We start from the raw sequence: 27,965 nt of genomic DNA, 5'->3' as shown, positions 1-27,965 counted from the left end.
GCTCCTGTGGCAGGATTTTGGGAAATCGCTGTTTCACACTCCTACCTGGGGTGGTCGGTCAATTGAAGGGGTGAACAACACCAGATCCATTCGAGTATTGCCCTCTGTAATTGTTTCTCTGGCACCCAAATGTATATGTACCTCCCCAGTTCCCCCCTCCCCCACAAACAGATGCCTACTTATGTGTTAAAAATAATACTGCCAATTGTACAGAGTTGCTGTTGTTGAGCTAGTGCATAATACCCTACCAGCTATTTTATTTTATTATTTTTTGTTTGTGTGTGCTCTTCTATATATATATATATATATGTATATTTTATTCTGTGTACATAACAGTAAATATACTTTGTTCAAAAACCCACTGAAAAACATGTTTAAAAAAAGATTGAAGGGGTGAAAGTCGTTCATGTTTTTTAAATAAACATTGATATTGTTAGCTGTCTTCTCAGATGGTGAAGTCACTTGAACTAAAGCATTGATAGTATTTGCTATTTCACAGTTCTGTCTTGCCAGATGTTTAAGGCTTTTCCTAACTAAACCTTTAGGAGGGTCAATTTAGAATAGAGAAATTAGGCACCTGTAACTAAATTATACTAAGCCCAAATATTAATTATCTGCTCGTTCAAACGGAAAGACAACAAAGAACAAAGAGAAGTACAGCACAGGAACAGGCCCTTCGGCCCTCCAAGCCTGTGCCGACCATGCTGCCCGTCTAAACTAAAATCTTTTGCACTTCCGGGGTCCGTGTCCCTCTATTCTCATCCTATTCATGTATTTGTCAAGATGCCCCTTAAACGTCTCTATTGTCCCTTCTTCCACCAGCTCCTCCGGTCGCGAGTTCCAGGCACCCACTACCCTCTGCGTAAAAAACTTGCCTCGTACATCTACTCTAAACCTTGCCCCTCTCACCTTAAACCTATGCCCCCTAGTGACTGACCCCTCTACCCTGGAAAAAGTATTTGACTATCCACCCTGTTTATGCCCCTCATAATTTTGTAGACTTCTATCAGGTCGCCCCTCAATCTCCGTCATTCCAGTGAGAACAAACCGAGTTTATTCAACCTCTCCTCATAGCTAATGCTCTCCATATCAGGCAACATCCTGGTAAATCTCGTCTGCACCCTCTCTAAAGCCTCCACATCCTTCTGGTAGTGTGGCGACCAGAATTGAACACTATACTCCAATTGTGGCCGAACTAAGATTCTATACAGCTGCAACATGACTTGCCAATATTTATACTCAATGCCCGACAATGAAGTCAAGCATTCCGTATGCCTTCTTGACTATCTTCTCCACCTGTGTTGCCCCTTTCAGTGATCTGTGGACCTGTACACCTAGATCTCTCTGACTGTCAATACTCTTGAGGGTTCTACCATTCACTGTATATTCTCTACTTGCATTAGACCTTCAAAAATGCAAAACCTCACATTTGTCCGGTTTAAACTCCATCTGCCATCTCTCCGCCCAAGTCTCCAAATGATCTAAATCCTGCTGTATCCTCCGACTGTCCTCACTGCTATCCGCAATTCCACCAACCTTTGCGTCATCCGCAAACTTCCTAATCAGGCCAGTTACATTTTCCTCCAATTTATTTATATATACTATGAACAGCAAAGTTCCCAGCACGGTTCCCTGCGGAACACCACGAGTCACAGCCCTCCAATCAGAAAAGCACCCTTCCATTGCTACTCTCTGCCTTCTATGACCTAGCCAGTTCTGTATCCATCTTGCCAGCTCACCCCTGATCCCGTGTGACTTCACCTTTTGTACCAGTCTGCCATGAGGGACCTTGTCAAATGCCTTACTGAAGTCCATATAGACAACATCCACTGCCCTACCTGCATCTCTAGAAAGTTTCACAGGGATGATACCAGAACTGAGAGGGATTAAGTTACAGGATATGTTGAACAGGCTGGTAATATTTTCTCTGGAAAAGAGAAGGTTGAAGACTGACCTGATAGAGACTTTAATGGGCGTAATAGGATTGACATCATCAAGTCATCACTGTAATTATAGAATAGAAATTCAGAATTGATAATTCTTGTTGTCACAGAAATCCTTCTTCCGAAACTATAAATCTCTATCCCCCACACACTCCCTCCTCCCAATTGATTTCAACACTAATTAATCCCACTATCCCCATAGAACATACAACATACAGTGCAGAAGTACTTCCTGCTTTTCCCCCAATTCTCCTCCTGGAAGGTGCTGACTCTCGGGTTCAGTTTCACTCTCACCTGTTGCTCTCCCCAATATGTCACCCAGGTGTCTAAATCTTTACACCTGAAGTTAACAAACTGTTTTACTAAGGGGGGCGTCATAATCCAATCCAGTGACTACCCCCCCCCCGCAAAAGTCCCAAGTCCAAGGAGTTTGGAGACTGGGCTCCGAATGAGTAATGGCGGCCGAAGCCCCCATAATGCCCCGCGCTGCGGAAACCACTCTATCCGCCGTGCAAATGTGCGGCCCGCAACTGTGCGCGCCCAAGGGTGAGGGGAGCTTGCGCATGTGTGGGGGAAGAGTTGGAGGACCAGGACAGTCAGAGCGCGGGCGTTGTGTGAATGAAGACTGAGCTTCACATCGACTGAAACGTCCTCCTGTCTCCAACATCTGGGAGTAAAACACCGTCTTTTCTCCCCCTTTCCATTTATTTTCTCATTCTGACCTTCAATTGGTCACTTACAGCAACTGAAGGGAAAGGAAGTGAATCCAGGGAGGGTGCAGACTCTGGAAAGGTCGGCCCAGGTCTCTCTCTCTCTTAAAGACATTGGCATCCTTTGCTCCCTCAGATTGACACATTTATTTGCCTGGCTAAAAGGATGGTCTCTTTCTGAATGTTCACAATTAAAGGGCTGGGTTCCCCAGGAGATGGCTGACATTTAAGAGGTCAGTAAATTAATATCAGACAGAGATATGTCTCATGTTGTTATATGGTACATATTAATGATAATAATCTTTATTGTCACAAGGAGGCTTACATTGAAGTTACTTTGAGAAGCCCCTAGTCACCATATATGTATTATTTATGGTTCTGTTATAAAGTACATTTATTTCCAATCTTGTAATCTAGTACTGTTGTTTTGTTATATATTTCCAGCCTCAGAGCATTGCAGCACAGAAGGAGTTAGTCAGCAACTCGAGTCGATGCCAACTCTCTGTCGAGCAATTCTGTCAGTCTCACATTTGTCCAATTCTGTAGCCCTGCAGTGCCCTTCTGATTTTATTGCAAAATTATTGATCAGCTATTTGCAGGCAAGGGGACAGCTGGCAAGTGGGAGTCTTTCAAAAAGGTGTTAACTAGGGTTCAGGGTGAGCACATTCCTCTTAGGCTGGTAGAGGAGGGAACCCTGGATGACTCGGGATATTGAGGCTGTGGTCAAAAAGGAGGCAAAAGCATGCATACGCAGCTGGGATCAAGTGGATCCCTTGAAGAGTGCAGTGTTTGTCGGAGTAGAGTTAAGATAGAGATCAGGAGAGTAAAAAGGGGACATAAGATTGTCTTGGCAGATGAAGCAAAGGAAAATCCAAAGAGCTTTTACAGATACATAGAGGGTAAAAGAGTGACTAGGGAGAGGGTAGAGCCTCTTAAGGATACACTAGGTCATCTATGTACAGATCCACAAGGGATGGGAAAGGTCCTAAATGATATTGGCCTTCTGGAAGTTTAAATACAACACATCTACTGGTCCCCCTCTATCCACTCTGGTTGAGACTTCCTCGAAACACTCTGATAAATTAGTCAGACACGGTTTCCCTTTCACAAAGCCATGCTGACTCTGCTTGATTAGATTATGATTTTCTCAATGTGCTGCTATTATTTCCTAATAATTGATTCCAACATTTTTTTCAACAATAAATGTTAGGCTAATCGTCCTATAGTGTCTCGTTGTTTTCCTCCCTCCCATTCTGAATCAGGGGGTTGTCACATTGGCAGTTTTCCAATCCTCTGGTACTTCTCCAGAATCCAAGGATTTTTGGAAAATTACAATCAATGCATCCACTATCCCTGCAGCCATTTATTTTAGGATCCTAGGATGCAGCCATCCAGGGGACTTATCTTATCCCCATTAGTTTGTCCAATACAACTTCTCCAATGATGGTATTTAATTGCTCCCTCCATATTCTTTAGTATTAATGGGATATTTTAAGTATCTTCCACCGTAAAGACTTTTGCAAAATATCTGTTTAACTCCTCTGCCATTTCCTTGTTCCCCATAACTGACACAGCGGCATGGAGGCACAGTGGTTAGTGCTGTTGCTTCACAGCTCCAGGGATCTGGATTCAATTCCCGGCTTGGGTCATTGTCTGTGCAGTCTCCACGTTCTCCCCAAAACAGTGTGGGTTTCCTCCCACAAGCCCCAAAAGACGTGCTTGTTAGGTGAATTGGACATTCTGAATTCTCCCTCTGTATACCCGAACAGGTGCCGGAGTGTGGCGACTAGGGGATTTTCACAGTAATTTCATTGCAGTGTTAATGTAAGCCTACTTGTGACAATAATAAAGGTGATTATAATAAAGAATATTACTATCTCCCAAGATACAATCAGATCAGCCATGAACCTTTTGAATGGTGGAGCTGGCTCGAGGGGCCGAGTGGCCTACTCCTGCTCCTAATTCGTATGTTATCACATCCTTTATAATAGATTGTAGCATTTTCCCTCCTACTGATGTCAGGCTAATGGGTCTGTGGTTCCCCGTTTTCTCTCTCTCTCCTTAAATATTGGGGTTACATTTACCACCTTCCATTCTGCAGGAATCATTCCAGAATTTATAGAATTTTGAAAGATGATCACCAATGTATCCACTATCTCTACAGCCGCCTCTTTCAACACTCTGGGATGGAGAGCATCAGCTTTGGGGGATTTATTAATTTTCAACCACATTAATTTCTCCAGTACTGCTTTTTCACTAATACTAATCTCTGCTCACTAGTCCCTTGGTTCTCTAATGTTTTTGGGACAATTTCTGCATCTTCCTCCATGAAGACAAACACACACAGTTTAGTTTCTCTGCCATTTCCTTATTCCCCATTATAAATTCTCCTGTCTCTGCCTGGAATGGACCCACATTGGTCTTTGCCAATCTTTTCCTTTTCACATTCCTATAGGAGCTTTTGCAGTTCTCCCCAGTTTGCTCTCATATTCTATTTTCTCTTCCATCAGTTTCTTGGTCCTTTGCTGAATTCTAAAACAAGTTCTCAATCCTCAGGCTCACTACTATTTGGGCCACTTCATGAGTCTCCTCCATTGATCTAATGGAATCTTTAACTTTCCTTGTTAGCCACGATAGCTTCATTTTGCTGTTTAATTTTTGTTTCTTAAAGAAATCTATATTTTATGTAAATAAAATGCGAGCAGTTGCCTGTCTATTGTTTATCGACATACAAAGAACAAAGGACAGTACAGCAAAGGGACAGGCCCTTGGGCCCACCAAGTCTGCTCTGATCATGATGTCTATCCAAACTAAAACCTTCTGTGCTTCCATCTGTATCCGTCTATTTCCAACCGATTCATGTATTTGTCAAGATGCCTCTTAAACGTCACTATCGTACCTGCTTCCACCACCACCTCCGGCAGCGAGTTCCAGGCACTCACCACCCTCTGTGTAAAAAACTTCCCTCGCATGTCTCCTCTAAACTTTGCCCCTCACACCTTCAACCTGGTAATTGAGTTTTACAACCGGGGAAAAAGCTTCGGACTATCCACTCTGTCCATGCCACTCTTTTATCAGGTCGTCCCTCAACTCCGTCGCTCTAGTGAAAACAATCAGAATTTATCCAACCTCTCCGCATAGCTAATACCCGCCAGGCAACATCCTGGTAAACCTCCTCTGAACTCTCTCCAAAGCTGATGCACGATCAATTACACAAAGACGAGAGTTGGATGCAATCGAGGCTTTATTACACTGAGATGTGTGGCCTCCTACAGCAGCTGGCGAAATGGCTGCTATACTGGGAGCACACATATTTATACTCCGCCTACTGGGCGGAGCCAGCAGGCAGGGAACTACCCCTGTATCTGTAGTACAGGGCCTCACCATAAAGTATCTACATCGACATTCTCTATATACAATACATACATCAGTGGTGACTACCACATTCACCCCCTGTTAAAATTGAGTCCGGCGGGGGTGGTGGAGAACTATATGCAGAAAGATGTGATTTCAAATACAGAAAATATTACAAGTTCAGGCGGTCCGGAGCCTTGATCTGCCGTTGAGAGCAGTGCTGGCGGTGACTCCGGCGTTGGTTTGGTCTTTGGTGACTCCGGGAGCGTGGCGAAATCCTCTTCATCCCCGGGTGTGAGCCGGGGAAGGACGGATTATCCTGGAGCGGGAACTGCGGTGGGGTGCGCCGGAGCGGGGGGGGGGGGGGGGGGGGAGAAACCAGCTGGTGCCAGGTCCCTGAGGGAGACTGTGTCTTGGCGGCCGTCGGGGTACGCTACGTAGGCGTACTGCTGGTTGGCGTGAAGTAGCTGTACCCTCTCAACCAACGGGTCCGCCTTGTGGAGTCGAACGTGCCTACGGCGGATAATGGGTCCCGGAGCTGTCAGCCATGTCGGGAGGGACACAGAGGTGGGACTTCCTAGGGAAGGCAAAGAGACATTCATGAGATGTTTCATGAGTCGCAGTGCACAGGAGCGACCGAATGGAGTAAGGGCGTCGGGGAGGACCTCCTGCCAGCTGGAAGGCCCTCCAAACCGTCCCATTCGCCCTTTCCACCTGCCCGTTTCCCCGGGGGTTGTAGCTGGTCGTCCTGCTCGAGGCGATACCCCTGTTGAGCAGGAACTGGCGCAGCTCATCGCTCATGAATGAGGATCCCCTGTCGCTGTGGACGTAGGCGGGGAAGCTGAACCGAGCGAAGATGGTGTTGAGGGCTTTGATGACGGTGGCAGACGTTATATCAGGGCATGGGATGACGAAGGGGAATCTGTAATGTTCATCGACCACACTGAGGACGGAAGTGTTATGGTCGGTGGAGGGGAGGGGCCCTTTGAAGTCCACGCTGAGGCGTTCAAAGAGGCGGGAGGCCTTCACCAGGCGCGCACGGTCTGGCCAGTAGAAGTCCGGCTTACACACCGCGCAGACCTGGCTGTCTCTGGTGATTGCTCGGACTTCCTCGATGGAGTAGGGCAGGTTGCGGGCCTTAATGAAATGGTAAAAACGTGTGATCCCCGGGTGACAGAGGTTGTCGTGCAGAGTCCGGAGTCGGTCCACCTGTGCGCTGGCACATGTACCTCGGGATAGGGCATCAGGGGGCTCGTTGAGCGTACCAGGGCGATACAAAATCTCGTAGTTGTAGGTGGAGAGCTCGATCCTCCACCTCAAGATTTTATCGTTTTTGATCTTGCCCCGCTGTGTGTTGTTAAACATGAAGGCAACTGACTGTTGGTCAGTGAGGAGAGTGAATCGCCTGCCAGCCAGGTAATGCCTCCAATGCCGCACAGCGTCAACGATGGCTTGGGCCTCTTTTTCAACGGAGGAATGCCGAATTTCGGAGGCATGTAGGGTGCGGGAAAAGAATGCCACGGGCCTGCCTGCCTGGTTGAGGGTGGCGGCCAGAGCGACGTCTGATACATCGCTCTCGACTTGGAATGGTAACGTCTCGTCGACTGCGTGCATCGCGGCCTTGGCGATGTCGGCCTTGATATGGTTGAAGGCCTGGTGGAGCCTCAGCCATCAGGGGAAAACAGTGGATTGAATGAGTGGGCGGGCCTTGTCCGCATAGTTTGGGACCCACTGGGCGTAATATGAAAAGAACCCCAGGCATCGTTTGGGGGCCTTGCAGCAGTGGGGAAGGGGGAGTTCTATGAGGAGGCGCATGTGATCGGGGTCGGGCCCCAGAACTCCGTTCTGGACCACAAAGCCGAGGATGGCTAAGCGGCTCATGCTGAACACGCACTTCTCCTTGTTATAGGTTAGGTTGAGGAGAGTGGCGGTGTGGAGAAATTTGGCAAGGTTGGCGTCATGGTCCTGCTGATCGTGGCCGCATATGGTGACATTGTCCAGGTACGGGAAAGTGGCCCGCAGTCCGTACCAGTCAACCATTCAGTCCACCTCCCGTTGGAAGACCGAGACCCCGTTAGTGACGCCAAAGGGAACGCTAAGAAAGTGGTAAAGGTGGCCACCTGCCTCGAAGGCTGTGTATGGGCGGTCCGCCTTGCGGATGGGGAGCTGGTGGTAGGCAGATTTCAGGCCCACAGTTGAGAAGACCCGGTACTGTGCAATCTGATTGACCATATGAGATATGCGTGGGAGTGGGTACACGTCGAGCTGCGTGTACCGATTGATGGTCTGGCTGTAGTCAACGACTATCCTGTGTTTCTCCCCAGTTTTAACGACTACCACTTGGGCTCTCCAGGGGCTGTTGCTGGCATCGATGATGCCCTCCCGAAACAGTGACTGGACTTCGGACCTGATGAAGGTCCTGTCCTGGGCGCTGTACTGTCTGCTCCTGGTGGCAACAGATTTACAATCCGGAGTTAGGTTTGCAAATAGGGGAGGTGGGTCGACCTTTAGGGTCGCGAGGCCGCACACAGTAAGGGGTGGTAGGGGCCTGCCCCATTTCAGTGTTAGGCTCTGGAGGTTGCACTGGAAGTAGCAGGGCAGCGCAGAGGTTAGGAAGGACGTAGAGACGGAAGCCGCTGAACTCCACGCCTTGGACAGTGAGAGTGGCGATGCAACACCTCCGGATCGCCACGGAGTGGGACCCGGAGGCCAGGGAGATTCTCTGGTTAACGGGATGTAGCGCGAGGGAGCAGCACCTTACCGTATCGGGGTGAATGAAGCTCTCGGTGCTCCCGGAGTCCAGCAGGCAGGAGATCTTGTGCCCATCTACCTTCACTTTGGTTGAAGCAGTTGCAAGGTTGTGTGGACGAGACTGCGGAAAGCGGATAGATCCAAGTGTACTTTGTCCTGAGATGATCCCACTCGTATCAGTTAACCACTCTAACGGTTGTGTGTTGAAAATGTAGGATCCCTTTGAGTGATGTGCACTCTCTCCTAATTATGATCCAAATTCTTGGAGGATGTTTCTTTTTGCGACCGTGACCGAGGCGAGACGCGGCTGGTCATCGGTGGTTGCGGGCGATGAGCAGCTGGTTGAGGTGCCGGATGGGCAGGGGTCCTGGGGGGAACAAGATGGCGGCACCCACGGGCCGCACGTGTCGTGGGGAAAACAAAATGGTGGCGCCCGTTGGTCCTGGGGGGAACAAGATGGCGGCACCCACGGGCCGCACGTGTCGTGGGGAAAACAAGATGGTGGCGCCCGTTGGTCCTGGGGGGAACAAGATGGCGGCACCCTTAGGTCGCACGTGGTCTGAGGAAGGGAAAATGGCGGAGCCCACTGTCCGCACGTGGCGGGTGCCGGAACAATAGTGGCAATTGAGCGGGCCTGGCACACTGCAGCAAAATGATCGGTTGGCTGCCGCGTGGCACAGGCGTGGGGTTGGCTGAGGGCGTTCGCTGATAGGGACCATGATGGGGCGGCCGTCTGCGGAGTCCATGATGCACAGGGGGGGTGGGCCGCTCGGCCGGGTGCATAGGCTGGACGTTGCATGAAGCGACCGTGAGTGAGAGCTCTAGCTTTTTGGTTTCTGCGAGGTCGAGCGTGGACCGTTCTAAAAGGCGCTGGCGGATGTGATCGGCCCCTATGCCTGTAACAAATGCATCTCTCGTGAGCAAATTCGAGTGTTCCATGGACGAGACGGCCTGACAGTAACAGTCTCTAACTAGGGGAACCCGGGCACGCCAGAAATCTTCCACTGACTCACCAGGAAGTTGACGACACGTGGAGAGGAGGTGCCTGGCGTATAGTGTGTTCGGCCGCTGAGCATAGTTTTCCTTCAGTAGCGCCATGGCTTCTGCGTCGGTCGGCGAGTCCTGGATAAGTGGAAAGACATTGGAGCTCAGCCGCGTGTAAAGGATCTGGATCTTCTGTGGTTCTGGGATTGGGGCTGGCGCAGACCCGATGTAAGCTTCGAAACAGGCTAGCCAGTGTTGATACTCCTTTCTGGCGTTGTCTGCTTGCGGATGCAGCTGCAGGCGATCCTGCTTGATGCGGAGGTCCATCTTCTGAAAACTTAGTGTAATAAATTGGTGCACGATCAATTACACAAAGACGAGAGTTGGATGCAATCAAGGCTTTACTACACTAAGATGTGTGGCCTCCTACAGCAGCTGGCGAAATGGCTGCTGTACTGGGTGCACACATATTTATACTCCGCCTACTGGGCGGAGCCAGTAGGCAGGGAACTACCCCCATACCTGTAGTACAGGGCCTCACCATAAAGCATCTACATCGACATCCTCGATATACAATATATACTTCAGTGGTGACTACCACGAAAGCCTCCACATCCTTTTGGTAATGTGGTGACCAGAATTGTCAGCAATATTCCACGTGTGGCCTAACTAAGGTTCTGTACAGCTGCAGCATGACTTGCCAATTTTTATACTCAATACCCCGACCAATGAAGACAAGCATGCCGTCTGCATTCTTAGCTACCTTATCCACCTGAGTTGCCACTTTCAGTGATTTGTTTATTGTAATTTTCCAATCTACCAGACAACTTGCCCCTCAGACCATGGCAGTTTCTTTCTGCGAGAAACACCCAGATAAATTAGGCAAAAGAACCATGTAACCACCATAGCCCATCTTCATGGCAACATGGCTGCTTTGGGAACTAAATATCTTCCAACGTGCAAACGCCTTTTCATTCTGTGCTCCTCGTCAAACTTGGAACCAGGTAATCGCAACTAACCTCAAAAATGGTCAGCCCACCGGAGGCAGAGGTGTTAGACTGGCCAGTCCAGCAGAAAGAAACCCTCCAATCATCACCATTCACCAGATGTCAGAATGAACAAAATGCAGTCCTGGATGTCAGTGAGAGCAGAAACAATAACGGAGCCAACATCTGTAATTTGTGAACTTGGAGTCACAACAGGTGCGATGAATCACAAAACCCCTCCCCACATTGAGCGCAGATGAATGGTCTCTCCCCAGAATTAACTTGCTGGTGTCTCCGGAGTTGGGTCGGATCATTGAATGCCTCCCCTGCTCAGAGCAGGTGAATGGCTTCTTCCAGGTGTGAACTCGCTAGTGTTCCTGCAGGGTGTCCGGATATCTGAATCCCTTCTCTCACTAAGAGCATGTTAACGCCTTCTCCCCGGTGTGAACTCGCTGGTGTCTCTGCAGGTTGGATAACCGAGTGAATCCCTTCTCACACAGAGCAGGTGAACGGCCTCTCCCCAGTGTGAACTCGCTGGTGTCTCCGCAGGCTCGATGAAGTAGTGAATCCCTTCTCACACTGAGAGCAGGTGAATGGCCTCTCCCCAGTGTGAACTCGCTGATGTATCCGCAGGTTGGATAACTGAGCGAATCCCTTCTCACACTGAGAGCAGGTGAACGGCCTCTCCCCACTGTGATCTCGATGGTGTCTCTGCAGGCTCGATGAAGTAGTGAATCCCTTCTCACACTGAGAGCAGGCGAATGGCTTCTCCCCAGTGTGAACTCGCTGATGTATCCGCAGGTTGGATAACTGAGCGAATCCCTTCTCACACTGAGAGCAGGTGAACGGCCTCTCCCCAGTGTGAATTCGCTGGTGTGTCTGCAGGACGGATAACTGAGTGAATCCCTTCTCACACTGAGAGCAGGTGAACGGCCTCTCCCCAGTGTGAACTCGCTGGTGTGTCTGCAGGCTGGATAACCGACTGAATCCCTTCTCACACTGAGAGCAGGTGAACGGCCTCTCCCCAGTGTGAACTCGCTGGTGTGTCAGCAGGCTCGATGAAGTAGTGAATCCCTTCTCACACTGAGAGCATGTGAATGGCCTCTCCCCAGTGTGAACTCGCTGGTGTTTCCGCAGGCTGGATAACTCAGTGAATCCCTTCTCACACTGAGAGCATGTGAATGGCCTCTCCCCAGTGTGAACTCGCTGGTGTTTCCGCAGTCTGGATAACTCAGTGAATCCCTTGCCAAACTGAGAGCAGGTGAACGGCCTCTTCCCAGTGTGATCTCGCTGGTGTAACTGCAGGGTGGATAACCGACTGAATCCCTTCTCACACACAGAGCAGGTGAACGGCCTCTCCCCAGTATGACTGCGCCGATGAACTTCCAGCTGAGATGGAACCCTGAATCCCTTCCCACAGTCCCCACATTTCCACCGTTTCTCCATGTTTTGGGTATTCTTCTTTCTCTCCAGGTTTGACCTGTCAGTTGAAGCCTCGATCACACACAGAACACGTGTACGGTCTCTCTCAGGGGCTGGTTTAGCTCATTGGGCTAAATTGCTGGTTTTTAAAGCAGACCAAGGCAGGCCAGCAGCACGGTTCAATTCCTGTACCAGCCTCCCCGAACAGGCTCCGCAATGTGGCGACTATTGGCTTTTCACAGTAACTTCATTGAAGCCTACTTGTGACAATAAGCGATTTTCATTTCATTTTCATTTCATTCATTTTCCCCGCTGTGAATGGTGCGATGTTTTTTCAGGCTGTGTAACTGGTTAAAGCTCTTTCCACAGTCAGTGCTCTGGAACACACTCACTCGGGTGCGTGTGTCTTGGTGCTTTTCCAGTCACACTGATGGTTAAAATCTTTTGAAGCCGACAGAACAGACAAACATTTCTCCTTCGAGATTCAAAGGCCGATGATATTCAGTTCCAAGGAATTGAGAGACTCAGTCAGATCGAGAAGTAAAGTTTGAGATTTCTGTCTGTAATTCCTCCTCTTCTAATATCCTGTAAAAACAATTTACAAAAGACATCACTGTCAGTACAGGATAGAAATTCAGAACAGACCATTCTAGTTTCTAGAGAACATTCTTTCCTCTCTTATTCCCCAAGAGCTGTGAATCCCCGTCCCGCACTCTCCCCCTCCATTCTCACTCTGCTGCATCTAATATTCACCCTCCCAATTCTCCTGAAGGTGCTGATTCAGGCTGATTGACAGATCCATGCTCACTGCTTCCTGTCCTCTGCACAGAGATCATAACAAATACGAGCTGCAGTTGGCCATTCGGCCCATCGAGCCTGCTCGTCTATTCTGTGGGATCATTGGCCGATCTATGTCAGCGACATTCTGCGTGTTACTGACCAGAGGCTGAGTGTGCTGACTCAATATCTGTGAGCTCATGAGGCCAAGCTGTAAAACACCATGAAGAGGCTTGATGATCCGGAGGAGAGAATCCTGAACGTTGAGCAAGATGCCTCCTCGGCGGAGGCAAGAATTCAATCCTTGGAAAACCGGCTGAGTGGTGTGGTGGACTCCTGGAGAACTTGGAGAACTGAGGGTCAGAGACCGAACATCCGAGTCGTCGACCTGCCAGAAGGTATGGAGGGTAAGGCTCCCGTTAGGTTCTTCGAGGACCGGCTGCCACGTTTTCTGAAGCTGGATGTGAAGCCTGGGCATTTCAAATTAGAAAGGGCCTCGGATCCTGTCTTTGAGGCCGAGGGATAGTTTTCATCCCAGGTCTGTAATCATTCACTTCCACAGCTTGAAAGATCACCAGAGGGTCCTGGAGATGGGCAAGGTGAGGTGAGACCTGGCTCCTACCTCACCTTACAGTGAATTATGTCGCTTTGTCCTGTGATCCTGAAATTGTATCCAACAATTCCGTCAAGTCTTTCAATAATCCGACTACTGCCTTGGCCTTCGCTAAATCCATGAAGGGGAAGAATTGGAGCGATGATTTGCAGCCCAGACTAACTGAGGCTCTAATCCGGACTCTTTCCCTATCTTGGTGTTGTCTGAATTTGTTATCTTTTATCCTGTTGAAGGGAGTTGTTATTCTGTGAGGGCCGATTGAATGTCTTCTTCTCCTCGAGTGTTCCAGGGACTCGTATTATCTTATCTCAGTTATGGTAGATGTGCCGTGTGCTTATTATCCGCCGTCTTTCTTCTATTATCCGAGCGTTAATCGTGGCAGAACCGAGTGGCGCCATTGCCAAAGGGTGGGTGGTGGTGGATGCAGGTCTTCACGGGTGGGTCTAAAATGTGGGAGGGACATTCGATCCCCATTCCCTTGTTGGCCCTTCTTTTCTTCTCCTCATTTTGGAGAAGGTATCCTGAGGGTAACGACAGTCTGGCCGTGGGGTTAATCCTCCGGGTCCTCAGTCTTATTGAGGAATGTCCCCTTGGATCTATTGTGGTGGTGATTCTTTTGTATTTTTGTTATTATGGGAGGGTTTATGTGTTGTTGACTTTATCCTACTCTGGTACAGACGGGGCTTTTATCTGTGAAAGGAGCAGTTTGGGGAGTCTTTGGTACCTCTGGTGTAAAGTGAGTTGGAGGAGGGGGTAATGGCGCACGCCCGATTGAGGCGTGAAAATCTGTTCCTGTTCTCTCTGTCATCTAACTAATGGCGGCAGTTAATCTGCAAATTTTCTCAGGGAATGTACGGGGCATCCATCACCCTATCAGAAGGAAAAAGATAATCTCCTTTCTTAAGGAGAAAGTCGACATAACCTTAGTACAGAAAATTCATCTGGATGATGGGGAACAGTTCTGGTCAGCCTATTATAGGAAGGATATTGTTAAACTAGAAAGAGTGCAGAAGAGATTTACGAGGATGCTGCCAGGTCTTGATGGTCTGAGTTATAAGGAGAAGCTGGATTGGCTGGGACTTTTTTCCCTGGAGCGTAGGAGGTTTAGATGTAATCTTATAGAGGTCTATAAAATAATGAGAAGCATAGATAAGGTATACAGTCGACATCTTTTCCCTAAGGTAGAGGAGTCTAGAACTAGAGGACATAGGTTTAAGGTGAGAGGAGAGAGATACAAAAGAGACCAGAGGGGAAATTTCTTCAGATAGAAGGTGGTGAGCATCTGGAACGGCTGCCAGAGGCAGTGGTAGAGGCAGGTACAATTTTGTATTTAAACCCCAGTTACATGGGCAGGGTGGGTATAGAGGGATAGGGGATAAATCCTGGCAAGTGGGACTAGCTTAGTGATAGAAACTGGGCGGCATGGACAAGCTGGGCCGAAGGGCCTGTTTCCATGCTGAAAAAAATCTATGACTCTATCTGGAACACAAAGAAATCTCGCCTGAAGTCTGTTGAGCTCCAATTACCAGGAGCTAAGGGAGTGTATGGTCTCCCGAAAATCATGCTTCATCAATTGGCCTCTCGTCTTAGGTTCATAATGTCTTGGGATGGACCCAACATTCATCTGGCTCAATACAGAAGCAGACCAGTCAGGTCTCCCTGTATCCAAAACTGGCATAGGCTGATTATGGAATGCATCTCCATGCAATTTTTAATGTCTGTAATTGATTCCGAGTCTGATGCATTGGGTAAAGTGTGGGACTCCTATCTCAAATACATAGCCTCCAATTTGACTGACTTGCGCCTCCTGAGCCTTGTGTCTTTGTGGGTTTCCTCCGGTTGCTCCAGTTTCCTCCCACTGTCCAAAGATGTGCAACAAACGTGTATTGGTCACACTAAATTGCCCCTTAGTGTCCAAGATGTTTAGGGTAGATAGCTTGACCATGATCAACGCACCGGTTTACGAGAATAGGATGGGGAGTGGGCTTCAGTGAAGTGTTCTTTCTGAGACTCACTGCAGACTTGAGGGGTGAATGGCCTTCTGCACTATCGGAGTTCTCTGTCATCTATGTTGTGTTATTCATTTTAATTTGTATATCCGGTTAGTCTGTTTGTAATATTTTACAAACTGAATTGTTATCCTCTGTTATTATATAATCTTACTCTCTTTCCCCACACACTATTCTAACCTGTTAACTGGTTGTTCAATTGATCTGGCATTTCATCTCGAGGCTCTGGTCCCTCAAATATCCTGTTCCAAATTAATTCTGCAATGTGTTGCTCGGATTGATGTTGGCAATATCTCTTGTTCCACTCTGTGACCATTTTCCACCATTCTTTCTGTTACTCTGTTGCATTCATTGTTTAAAACATGATTTAAAAAATAACAACTTATTAAAAATCTGTCCACCTCATCCGTGAATATATTCAATGACCCCCCACACCCCACTGGTCCCTGTGGGAGATCCAGAGACTAATAACCCTCTGAGGGAAGAGATGACAGGAAATATATAACATAGCTACAGCACAATATTACAAGGCTAGAAATAATAATAAATGTAATTTATGACAGAACCATAAATAATATGATGTGGAGATTATATATAAATGTCTAATTTGTAATTTTTTAATAATAATAATAAATGTACTTTATTACAGAACCATAAATAATATATCTAATCTGTACCATATAACAACACGAGACATAGCTCTGTCTGATATTAATTTACTGTCCCCTTAAATGTCAGCCATCTCCTGGAGAAACCAGCCCTTTAATTGTGAACATTGGGAAAGAGACCATCCTTTTAGCCAGACAAATAAATGCACGGTAGCATTGTGGATAGCACAATTGCTTCACAGCTCCAGGGTCCCAGGTTCGATTCCGGCTTGGGTCAGTGTCTGTGCGGAGTCTGCACATCCTCCCCGTGTGTGCGTGGGTTTCCTCCGGGTGCTCCGGTTTCCTCCCACAGTCCAAAGATGTGCAGGTTAGGTGGATTGGCCATGATAAATTGCCCTTAGTGTTGGGTGGGGTTACTGGGTTATGGGGATAGGGTGGGAGTGTTGACCTTGGGTAGGGTGCTCTTTCCAAGAGCCGGTGCAGACTCGATGGGCCGAATGGCCTCCTTCTGCACTGTAAATTCTATGATCAAGCTGAGGGAGCAAAGGATGACAATGTCTTTACGAGAGAGAAAAGCTTTCCAGAGTCTGTACCCTCCCTGGATTCACTTCCTTTACCTTCAGAATGAGAAAAGAAATGGAAAAGGGGAGAAAAGAAAGTGTTTTACTCACAGATGTTGGAGACAAGAGGAAGCCTCATCGTCCAGCTTCCGCATTCAGGCAACAGGGGAGCTGATTGGATGGTGGAAGAGTCCTTCCGGTTCACCAACTCTTCCCATTGGTCAACAACAGTCCGGCGCACGCACAGGAATCCTCGGTGATGTCTCAGGGTCCAGTGCTCAAGCCCGGCGCGCGGACACGGCAGCTCCACGCCACTCATTAATCCCCCTCCTCCAGACAAGGTTTCCAACCGGCTGACAGCTCCGGCCAGAGCGAAGTGATTTTCCCTCCCTCCGTGCCGGGACTGCGCATGTCCAAGAGAGAGGAGCGGCTGCGCATGTGCGAGGGAAAGCCCACCCCCTGACCTTCCTGGTGAGGTGTTGCCCAATGAGAAGAGTGAGGACCGGAAGGACTCTGCTCCTCCAGCCAATCAGCGCGAGCTTGGTGTGAATGGAGATTTTACTTCACACAGACTGAAATGTCCTCCTGTCTCCAACATCTGTGAGTAAAACACTTTCTTTTCTCCCCCTTTTCATTTCTTTTCTCATTCTCACCTTCAATTGGTCACTTGCAGCAACTGAAGGGAAAGGAAGTGAATCCAGGGAGGGTGCAAACTCTGGAAAGCTTGGCCCAGGTCTCTCTCTCTCTCTTAAAATAATTGACATCCTTTCCTCCCTCAGCTTCATAGAACCAATGAATTTACAGTGTAGACGGAGCCCATTCAGCCCATCGAGTCTGCACGGCCCTTAGAAAGAGCACCCTACCTAATCCCACGCCTCCACCCGATCCCTGTAATCCAGTAAACCGACTGAACCTCTTGGACATTAAGGGCAATTTAGCATGATCAACCCATCTAACCTGCACATCTTTGGACTGTGGGAAGAAACCACAGCACCCAGAGGAAACCCACACAGACACGGGGAGAATGTGCAAACTCCACACAGACAGTCTCACAACGCCAGAATTGAACCCAGGTCCCTGGAACTGTGAGGCAGCAGTGCTAACCACTGTGCCTCCCTTGATACATTTGTTTGGCTGAAAGGATGGTCAGTTTTCTAATATTCACAATTAAATGGCTGGTTTCCCCAGGAGATGATTGACATTTAAGGGGACAGTAAATTCATATCAGACAGAGAAATGTCCAGTGTTGTTATATGGTACAGATTAGATATATTATTTATGGTTCTGTAATAAAGTACATTTATTATTATTATTAAATCTGCACTGACCCACAGAAAGAGCACTTCACTGAGGCCCACTCTCTGCCCTATCCCCATAACCTCATGCATTGATTATAGACAACCCACCTAACCTACACCAGCACAGTGGGCTGAACAGCTGGCTTGTAATGCGCAACAATGCCAGCAGCGCAGCTTCAATTCCCGTACCGGCCTCCCTGAACAGGCGCCGGAATGTGTTGACTAGGGGCTTTTCACAGTAACTTCATTGAAGCCTACTTGTGGCAATAAGCAATTATTATTATACCTCTTTGGACACTAAGGGGCAATTTAGCATGACCAATCCACTTTAACTGCACATCTTTGGACTGTGGGAGGAAAACGTAGCACTCAGAGGAAACACACGCAGACACAGGGAGAATGTCTATCTTCACACAGACAGCCACTCAAGGAATCAAACCTGGGTCCCTGGTGCTGTGAGGCAGCAGGGCTACCCACTGTGCCCTATTCCTAGCCGAAGTTGAATTTAATTCACTCGTGGAATGCCCAGGAGGAGCAAGTCAGTCAAATTGGAGCCTATGTATTTGAGATAGGAGTTCCATACTTCACCCAATGCACCAGACTCGGAATCAATTACAGACATTAAAGATTGCATGGCGATGCATTCCATAATCAGCCTATGCCAGTTTTGGATCGAGGGAGACCTGACTGGTCTGCTTCTGTATTGAGCCAGATGAATGTTGGGTCCATCCTAACTCAATCCCTTATGAACCTGAGACGAGAGGCCAATTGACATAGTCTGATATTCGGGAGATCCAACCCTCCCTTAGCTCCTGGTGACTGGAGCAGAACAAACTTGAGACCAGATAAATGTACTAATCGTTCCATTAATTTCCTTAACAATTCTGTTCGACAGCAGTATAGGCAGTATCTGCAGAGGGTGCAACAGTCTGGGCAACACATTCATTTTAATGAAGGTGATTCTCCCTCACCATGAAATCGGAAGAGCCGACCACCGGGCAAGGACCCACCTAATAGTCACCATCAGCTGTGGAAAGTTGGCCCCATATAGCTGTCTAAAAAGGGGGGACATTGACATTCCCAGATATTTAAATCCCAAGGGGAACCATCTGAAGGGTAACTTAGCAAGAAAAGAGGGCTTACCCCTCAACAGTTCAAACCCCCTCCCCCACTCTAATAATGTCCGGGTCTGAAACACTGGGTTCGACACAAACAGCTGCCCGTCATCGACGCTCAGAGTGATCTTGTGCTGCCTCACCCCACCCTCCAGTCTTGATATCAGAGTTTCTGATCTAATATCCTCCAGCAAGGGCTCAATGGCCAACGCAAACAGCAAGGGGGGCAGAGGGCAGCCCAGTCTTGTCCCTCTCTGAAGCTCAAAATTTGACATCCTTATACCATTGGTGAGCACCGCCGCTGCCGGTCTGTGATGTAACAATTGAATCCACTCAATATAATCCTCACCCAACCCAAAGCCTCGCAGCGGATACACCAGATAATTCCACTCAACTTGAGCAAAAGCTTTCTCTGCATCGAAGGAGATCACCAGCCCATCCAATGCATATTTCTGAAAAGCCTGAATCACATTCAGCAACCTTCCAACATTGCTACTGGAAAACCTTCTCCTTATAAACCCAGTCTGGTCCTCCCGCACGATTGTCGGAAGGATGTCCTCCACCCTTTTCGCCAAAACATAAGATCGCAGTTTCAAGTCAACATTCAAAAGAGAGATTGGCCGATGAGAGGCCCACTCCTCTGAGTCCTTGCCCACCTTCAGAATCAAAGAGATATTAACCTCACAAAGAGTCGGTGGCACCATCCCAGAGTCAAAAGAGTGACAACACATATCTACCAATGGGTCCAACAACAAATCCTCAAACCCCCGATAAAACTCATCCACAGCCATCCGGTCCCGAGGCTTTACCCGGCTGCAGCTACTTCTTGGCCTTTGACACCTGTTTCCTAGAAATAATATAATAATCTTTTATTGTCACAAGTAGACTTACATTAACACTGCAATGACTTTACTGTGAAAAGCCCCAAGTCGCCACATTCAGGCGCCTGTTTGGGTCACAGAGGGAGAATTCAGAATTCTCAGCCGGTACAGGAATTGAACCCGCGCTGCTGGCCTTGTTCTGCATCACAAACCAGCTGTCTCATTAAGATTTTCTGAGGCCTCCAGAAGCTTCAGGGAAGAGAAAGAATGTTCCACACCCACCAACACATCACCAGACTGCTCAGACTTGTGTAATCCTCCATAGAATTCCTCAAATCCCTGTTTTTCTCCTCCGTCTTCATGACCCTTTTCCATCCCCAAGCTGCATCGAGCAATTTTCTCTAAAGTCGGCCTTATTCTTTGTCAGACAGGCCAAGTATTTGCTCGGCTTATTCCCAAACTCGTACAACTTCTGCCTGACAAACGTTCAACTTTTCTCGGCCTGCTGAGTAAACAGGGAGTCCAAAGCCACTCTTGCTGCGTTAACCTCCTTCAGCAATAGCTTACTCGGGCCCTCCATATGATTCTCCTCCACCTTCACCAAACAAACCTCCAGACGCCGCTGGTTCTCCAGCATCCTGCACCTTTTGTTAGCAGTGTGAGAAATGATCAGCTCCGAGTATAAACTTTACACATCTCCCACAAAATGGAGCGGGGAAATACCAGGAGTCGAGTTAACCAAAAGGAAGAACTCAAACTCTTCCCGAAAGTGCACAATAAATGAATTCAGGGAGGCTCCAAACCTCCTCATTCTCGACCTGGGGGTGAGCCCTCGAGCAGAAACTCCAGACAAACGGGGGAAGGTCTGCGATTAGGATGCTCCCTGTGGTGCAAGAGGACACCAGGTGTAGGATCGTCCTCGGCACAAATAAGTCAGAGATTCTAGTCTGACATTGCTGTGGGGCTGGAAAGAAGGTAAAATCTCTGCTCCTCGGGTACAAAGTTCTCTAAACATCCACATAACCCACCTCCTCACTGTTATGACCCCGGACCAGACCCCAACAGTGGCTCGGACACTGGACACAAACCCCAATATTTTATTTGTGTTTTGTCAGACTGTGAGTGAAGGATACCTCACTCCAGGAGTGATTTCACAAAAAATAGGCTGTGCTGTATGAAAACAAACTTTATTACTGACACAATATTAAAATAAATTTAACATCGCACCAGAAAACAGCTGACAAATAGCCCTTAAACAATGCTAATCAATACAGTGAATACAGTAACCCTTAACTGCTCCCTTTATTCCCACTCAAACAACAAAAACACCATCTCAGCTCTCAATCCACCGTTAAACACAGTTCGCCCTCAGCAATACCTGCTTTACACAGATATTCTTTGAGAAAGAGAGATCTTGTGTCACCGCTTCAAAGACAAGATCTCGATCCTGTCAGAACCACGAAGAAACCTGGGAAGCTGTTTCAGCTTGTTTCAGCTCGCCTTCGAATGACACTCTTCTGAACTGCTTGGAAAGAAACTGCCAATCTAGCTGCAGACATATATTTTCAACTGAACTGAGATGCTTGACCTCTGCTCACGTCTTGAACTAATTCTCAACTAAAACACTGCTTTGCTGCAAAAAGCCTGAAACCGTGGCTCCTCCCAGTACTGACATCATCTTACCAAGCTGAAATCTAATTAACTCCACAGGGAATCCCCTTCATCCAAACAACATTCCATTAGTCCACGCTTTTTACGATGCTTTAATTACACCTCTGGCTCCAAAACTTCATTGTCCTTCAAAAAGAATAAATTTAGAGTACCCAATTCTTTTTTTTTCCAATTAAGGGGCAATTTAGCGTGGCCAATTCACCGACCCTGCACATCATTTTACATTGTGGGGGTGAGACCCATGTAGACACAGGGAGAATGTGAAGACTCCACATGGACAGTGACACGGGGCCAGGATCGAAACCAGGTCCTCGGCACTGAGGGGCAGCAGTGCTAATCACTGCGCCACCGTGCTGCCCCCGGCAATGAATTCAAAGACAATGTGGTGAAGCTTTGGGATTCTCTACCCCAGAGGACTGTGGAGCCTCAGCATCAAGTATTTTTAGACCGAGAGTGATAGGTTTCTCGATATTGAAGATATCGAGGGATATGGGGGATAGTGTGGAAAAATGGTGCTGAGGTAGATCGGCCAATGATCCCATTGAATGGTCGAGTAGGCTTGATGGGCTGAATGGCCGACTGTGGCTCCTATTTGTTATGATCTGTGTCCAGGACAGGAAGCAGTGAGCAGGGATCTGTCAATCAGCCTGAATCAGTACCTTCAGGAGAATTGGGAGGGTGAATATTAGATACAGCAGAGTGAGAATGGAGGGAGAGTGTGTGGGATGGAGATTTACGGCTTTTGGGGAATGAGAGAGGAAAAAATGTTCCATAGAAATTAAAATAATCTGTTCTGAATTTCTATCCTGGACTGACTGTGATGTCTTTTGTAAACTCCAAAGGATCGGATTTACAGACAGAAATCTCAAACATCACGTCTGGATCTGACAGAGTCACTCGGTTCATCGGCCATTAAATCTAGAAGGAGAAATGTTTGCCCGACCTGTTGGCTTCAACAAAGTTTAACCATCAGTGTGACTGGAAAAGCACCGAGACACACACACCCGAGCGAGAGTGCTCCAGAGCACTGACTGTGGAAAGAGCTTTAACCAGTTACACAGCCTGAAAAAACATCACACCATTCACAGCGGGGAGAGACCGTACACGTGTTCTGTGTGTGGACGAGGCTTCAATTGATCGTCTGACCTGGAGAGACACGAGGAGACCCAAAACATGGAGAAACCGTGGAAATGTGGGGACTGTGGGAAGGGATACAGATTCCCATCAGAGCTGGAGATTCATCAACGCAGTCACACTGGGGAGAGGCCATTCGCCTGCTCTCAGTGTGAGAAGGGATTCACTGAGTTATCCAGTCTGAAGAAACACCAGCGAGTTCACACTGGGGAGAGGCCGTTCACTTGCTCTCAGTGTGGGAAGGGATTCACTGAGTTATCCAATCTGAAGAAACACCAGCAAGTTCACACTGGGGAGAGACCATTCACCTGCTCCCACTGTGGGAAGGGATTCACTCAGTCAAGCAGCCTTCAAACACACCTGCGAATTCACACTGGGGAGAAGCCGTTCACCTGCTCTCAGTGTAGGAAGGGATTCACTGCTTCATCGAGCCTGCTGAAACACCAGCGAGTTCACACTGGGAAGAGGCCGTTCACCTGCTCTCAGTGTGGGAAGGGATTCACTATTTCATCGAACCTGCAGAAACACCAGCTAGTTCACACTGGGAAGAGGCCGTTCACCTGCTCTCAGTGTGGGAAGGGATTCACTACTTCATCCAACCTGCTGTCACACCAGCGAGTTCACACTGGGGAGAAGCCGTTCACCTGCTCTCAGTGTAGGAAGGGATTCACTGCTTCATCGAGCCTGCTGAAACACCAGCGAGTTCACACTGGGAAGAGGCCGTTCACCTGCTCTCAGTGTAGGAAGGGATTCACTGCTTCATCGAGCCTGCTGAAACACCAGCGAGTTCACACTGGGAAGAGGCCATTCACCTGCTCTCAGTGTGGGAAGGGATTCACTACTTCATCCAACCTGCTGAAACACCAGCAAGTTCACACTGGGGAGAAGCCGTTCACCTGCTCTCAGTGTGGGAAGGGATTCTGTGTTTCCTCGTCCCTGCTGAGACACCAACAAGTTCACAATTGATTACAGTGATGGATTCTGCTGTTATTGTTCTGCTTCAATTACATCCAGGACTGCATTTCGTTCTCTCTTCTCTTTCTCTCTCAGGGATTCTGAGACAGGAAAAGTGATGGAACCGTGGCGAACAAGAAAAGTTAAAGATTCCATTAGATCAGAGGAAGAGGCTCATAAAGTGGCCAAAATAGTAGTAAACCTGAGGACTGAGAACGTGTTTTAGAATTCAGCAAAGGAGGACCAAGCAACTGATAAAGAGAAAATAGAACATGGACTTGCACAAACTGATCATGGGAGGGGACTTTAATACAGTTATTGATCCCGGCCTGGATCGATCATGCTTGAAAACGGGCAGGGTGCCAGCAATGGCAAAGGAACTGAAAGGGTTCATGGAGCAGATGGGGTGGGATGGATCCATGGAGATTTAGGCAGCCGAGGATGAAGGAGTTTTCTTTCTACTCCCACGTACATAAGGTATACTCTCAGATCGATTTCTTTGTTTTGGGTAGGGCCTCGCTGGCAGGGGTGGTGGACACGGGGTATTCGGCGATTACGATCTCGGACCATGCTCCACACTGGGTTGACCTGCAGATGAGTAAAGATAGCAATTAGCGCCCGCAATGGAGGTTGGATGTCGGGCTGTTGGCGGACGAAGCGGTGTGCGAGAGGCTGAGGAAATGCATGTTGCATTACCCGCAGGTAAATGATACGGGGGAGGTCTCGGCAGTGGTGGTCTGGGAAGTGCTGAAGGCAGTGGTGAGAGGAGAGCTGATCTCGATCCGGGCTTACAGGGACAGGACGGACAGGGCAGAGACGGACCGACTAGTAAAAGAGATTCTACGAGTCGATAGGAGGTACGCGGAGACTCCAGAGATAGGGCATTTAAGGGAACGGCGGAGGCTACAGGTGGAGTTTGGCTTGTTAACCACAGGGAGGGCAGTGGAATAGCTCAAAGGCGAGGGGGGGCGATATACGAGCATGGTGAGAAGGCCAGCAGGATGCTTGCACAGCAGCTTAGAAAGAGGGACGCAGCTAGGGAAATAGGGAAAGTTATCGACGGGGATGGGAACTTAGTTGGGGACTCCGTAGGGGATGTAAGACATTTCGGGATTTTTACAGCAGGTTGTACAGCTCAGAACCGCCTGTGAGGCCGGAGGGGTTGAGGCACTTCCTGGAGGGGCTGACTTTTCCGAAGGTGGACGGGGAGCTGTTAGAAGGGCTGGGAACCCCGATCGGGTTGGAAGAGATAGTGAAGGGTCTGAAGGCCACGCTGCCGGGTAAGGCCCGGGATCGGACGGGTACCCAGCGGAGTTCTATGAAAAGTTCTCCGGGTTATTGGGACCGGTGCTGATGAAGGTGTTTATCGAGGCAAGGGAAAGGGAGGTTCTGCCCCAGATGATGTCACGGGCCACGATTCCGCTTATCCTGAAACGGGGCAAGAACCCGGAGCTACGTGGGTCCTACGGCCGATTTCCCTGTTGAACGTAGATGCCAAACTGCTGGTCAAAATTTTGTTGAACGTCATTGTGGAGGATCAGACGGGCAGGCAGCTGGTGGCCAATGTAAGAAAGCTGTTAAACATGATCATGATGCCCCCGGAAAGTAGGGAGGTGGAGGTAATGGTCGCAATGGATGCGGAGAAAGATTTTGACCGGGTTGAGTGGGATTATTTTTGGGAGGTCCTGGGGCGGTTTGGATTTGGGAGGGGCTTTATTGACTGGGTCAGGTTGCTGTACCAGTCTCCAGTGTACGGATGAACAGGACGACTTCGGATGAGACAGGGATGCCCCTTCTCCCCACTGCTGTTTTCACTGGCTCTTGAGCCGCTGGCAATTGCTCTGAGGGTCTCAAGGGGCTGGAAGGGGCTCGTCTGGGGGAGGGGGGGAGCACAGAGTCTCGCTGTATGCAGACGACCTGCATTTGTATGTTTCCAATCCAATTGAGGGGATGGAAGAAATTGTGGGAATTTTAGGGGAATTTGGCTGCTTTTCGGGGTATAAGCTTAATATGGGGGAGAGCGAGATGTTTATAGTCCAGGCGACTGGGGGAACTGCCGTTTAGAGTGGTAGGGGACAGTTTCAGGTCCCTAGGTGGCGAGGGATTGGGACCGGCTACCACCTCCGCTGGCAAAGCATTCCAGGCACCCACCACCCTCTGCGTAAAAAACTTTCCACGCACATCTCCCTTAAACTTTCCCCCTCTCACTTTGAAATCGTGACCCCTTGTAATTGACACCCCCACTCTTGGAAAAAGCTTGTTGCTATCCACCCTGTCCATACCTCTCATAATTTTGTAGACCTCAATCAGGTCCCCCCTCAACCTCTGCCTTTCCAACGAAAACAATCCTAATCTACTCAACCTTTCTTCATAGCTAGCACCCTCCATACCAGGAAACATCCTGGTGAACCTCCTCTGAACCCTCTCTAAAGCATCCACATCCTTCTGGTTATGTGGCGACCAGAACTGCACGCAGTATTCCAAATGTGGCCCAACCAAAGTCCTATACAACTGTAACATGACCTGCCGACTCTTATACTCAGTACCCCGTCCGATGAACGCAAGCATGCTGTATGCCTTCTTGACAACTCTATCGACCTGCGTTACCACCTTCAGGGTACAATGGACCTGAACTCCCAGATCTCTCTGTACATCAATTTTCCCCAGGACTCTTCCATTGACCGTATAGTCCGCTCTTGAATTGGATCTTCAAAAATGCATCACCTTGCATTTTCCTGGATTGAACTCCATCTGCCATTTTTCTATCCAATTCTCCAATCTATCTATATTTTGCTGTATTCTCTGACAGTCCTCCTCGCTATCTGCAACTCCACCAATCTTAGTATCATCTGCAAACTTGCTAATCAGACCACCTATACCTTCGTCCAGATCATTTATGTATATTACAAACAACAGTGGTCCGAGCATGGATCCCTGTGGAACACCACTAGTCACCTTTCTCCATTTTGAGACACTCCCATCCACCACTACTCTCTGTCTCCTGTTACCCAGCCAGTTCTTTATCCATCTAGCTAGTACACCCTGAACTCCATACAACTTCACTTTTTCAATCAACCTGCCATGGGAAACTTTATCAAACACATCTACAGCTCTTCCCTCATCAATTAACTTTGTCACTTCATTAAAGAGTTCTATTAAATTTGTAAAACATGACCTTCCCTGCACAAAACCATGCTGCCTATCACTGATAACTCTATTTTCTTCCAAATGTGAATAGATCCTATCCCTCAGTATCTTCTCCAACAGTTTGCCTACCACTGATGTCAGGCTCACAGGTCTATAATTCCCTGGATTATCCCTGCTACCCTTCTTAAACAAAGGGACAACATTAGCAATTCTCCAATCCTCCGGGACCTCACCCGTGCTCAAGGATGCTGCAAATATATCTGTTAAGGCCCCAGCTATTTCGTCCCTCGCTTCCCTCAGTAACCTGGGAAAGGTCCCATCCGGACCTGGGGACTTGTCCACCTTAATGCCTTTTAAAATACCCAAAACTTCCCCCTTCCTTATGTCGACTTGACCTAGAGTATTTAAACATCCATCCCTAGCCTCAACATCAGTCATGTCCCTCTCCTTGGTGAATACCGATGCAAAGTACTCATTAAAAATCTCACCCATTTCCTCTGACTCCACGCATAAATTCCCTCTTTTGTCTTTGAGTGGGCCAATCCTTTCTCTAGTTACCCTCTTGCTTATATATGAATAAAAGGCTTTGGGATTTTCCTTAACCCTGTTAGCCAAAGATATTTCATGATCCCTTTTAGCCCTCTTTATCGCGTGTTTGAGATTTGTCCAATTTCCCGATATTCCTCCAAAGCTTCATCAGTTTTAAGTCGCCTAGATCTTATGTATGCTTCCTTTTCATCTTAGCGAGTCTCACAATTCCACCCGTCGTCCATGGTTCCCTAATCTTGCCATTTCTATCCCTCATTTTCACAGGGACATGTCTATCCTGCACTCTAATCAACCTTTCCTTAATAGACTTCCACATTTCAAATGTGGATTTACCCTTAAACAGCTGCTCCCAATCCACATTCCCTAGCTCCTGCCGAATTTCGTTATACTTGGCCTTTCCCCAATTTAACACTCTTCCTTTAGGACCACTCTCGTCTTTGTCCATGAATATTCTAAAACTTACGGAATTGTGATCGCCATTCCCAAAGTAATCACCGACTGAAACTTGAACCACCAGGCCGGGATAATTCCCCAATACCAGGTCCTGTATGTCCCCTTC

General features: G+C 48.2%; 2 protein-coding genes across 2 annotated transcripts in view; one reads left to right on the top strand and one right to left on the bottom strand.

Annotated features, from left to right (window-relative positions):
• LOC140420661 (uncharacterized) overlaps nucleotides 1–17,049 on the bottom strand; it is a 29,882-nt gene extending 12,833 nt beyond the window's left edge. The window contains exons 1-2 of the mRNA XM_072504661.1: nucleotides 16,829–17,049; nucleotides 11,243–12,735 (exon numbers count right to left, since the gene is read on the bottom strand). Coding sequence (XP_072360762.1) covers nucleotides 11,243–12,174 — 932 coding nt within the window. The 5' untranslated portion in view covers nucleotides 12,175–12,735; nucleotides 16,829–17,049. The remainder of the gene's footprint in view (nucleotides 1–11,242; nucleotides 12,736–16,828) is intronic.
• LOC140420655 (uncharacterized) overlaps nucleotides 1–23,742 on the top strand; it is a 69,388-nt gene extending 45,646 nt beyond the window's left edge. The window contains exons 4-5 of the mRNA XM_072504652.1: nucleotides 18,934–18,942; nucleotides 22,936–23,742. Of these exons, the coding sequence (XP_072360753.1) occupies nucleotides 18,934–18,942; nucleotides 22,936–23,722 (796 nt within the window). The 3' untranslated portion in view covers nucleotides 23,723–23,742. The remainder of the gene's footprint in view (nucleotides 1–18,933; nucleotides 18,943–22,935) is intronic.
• Nucleotides 23,743–27,965: the final 4,223 nt, after the last annotated feature.

The sequence above is a fragment of the Scyliorhinus torazame genome, chromosome 5 (assembly GCF_047496885.1).
Source record: "Scyliorhinus torazame isolate Kashiwa2021f chromosome 5, sScyTor2.1, whole genome shotgun sequence".
Lineage (NCBI taxonomy): Eukaryota > Metazoa > Chordata > Chondrichthyes > Carcharhiniformes > Scyliorhinidae > Scyliorhinus > Scyliorhinus torazame.
Note: the sequence above shows the minus strand (reverse complement) of the source record. Positions and strands in the feature narration are given on the sequence as shown.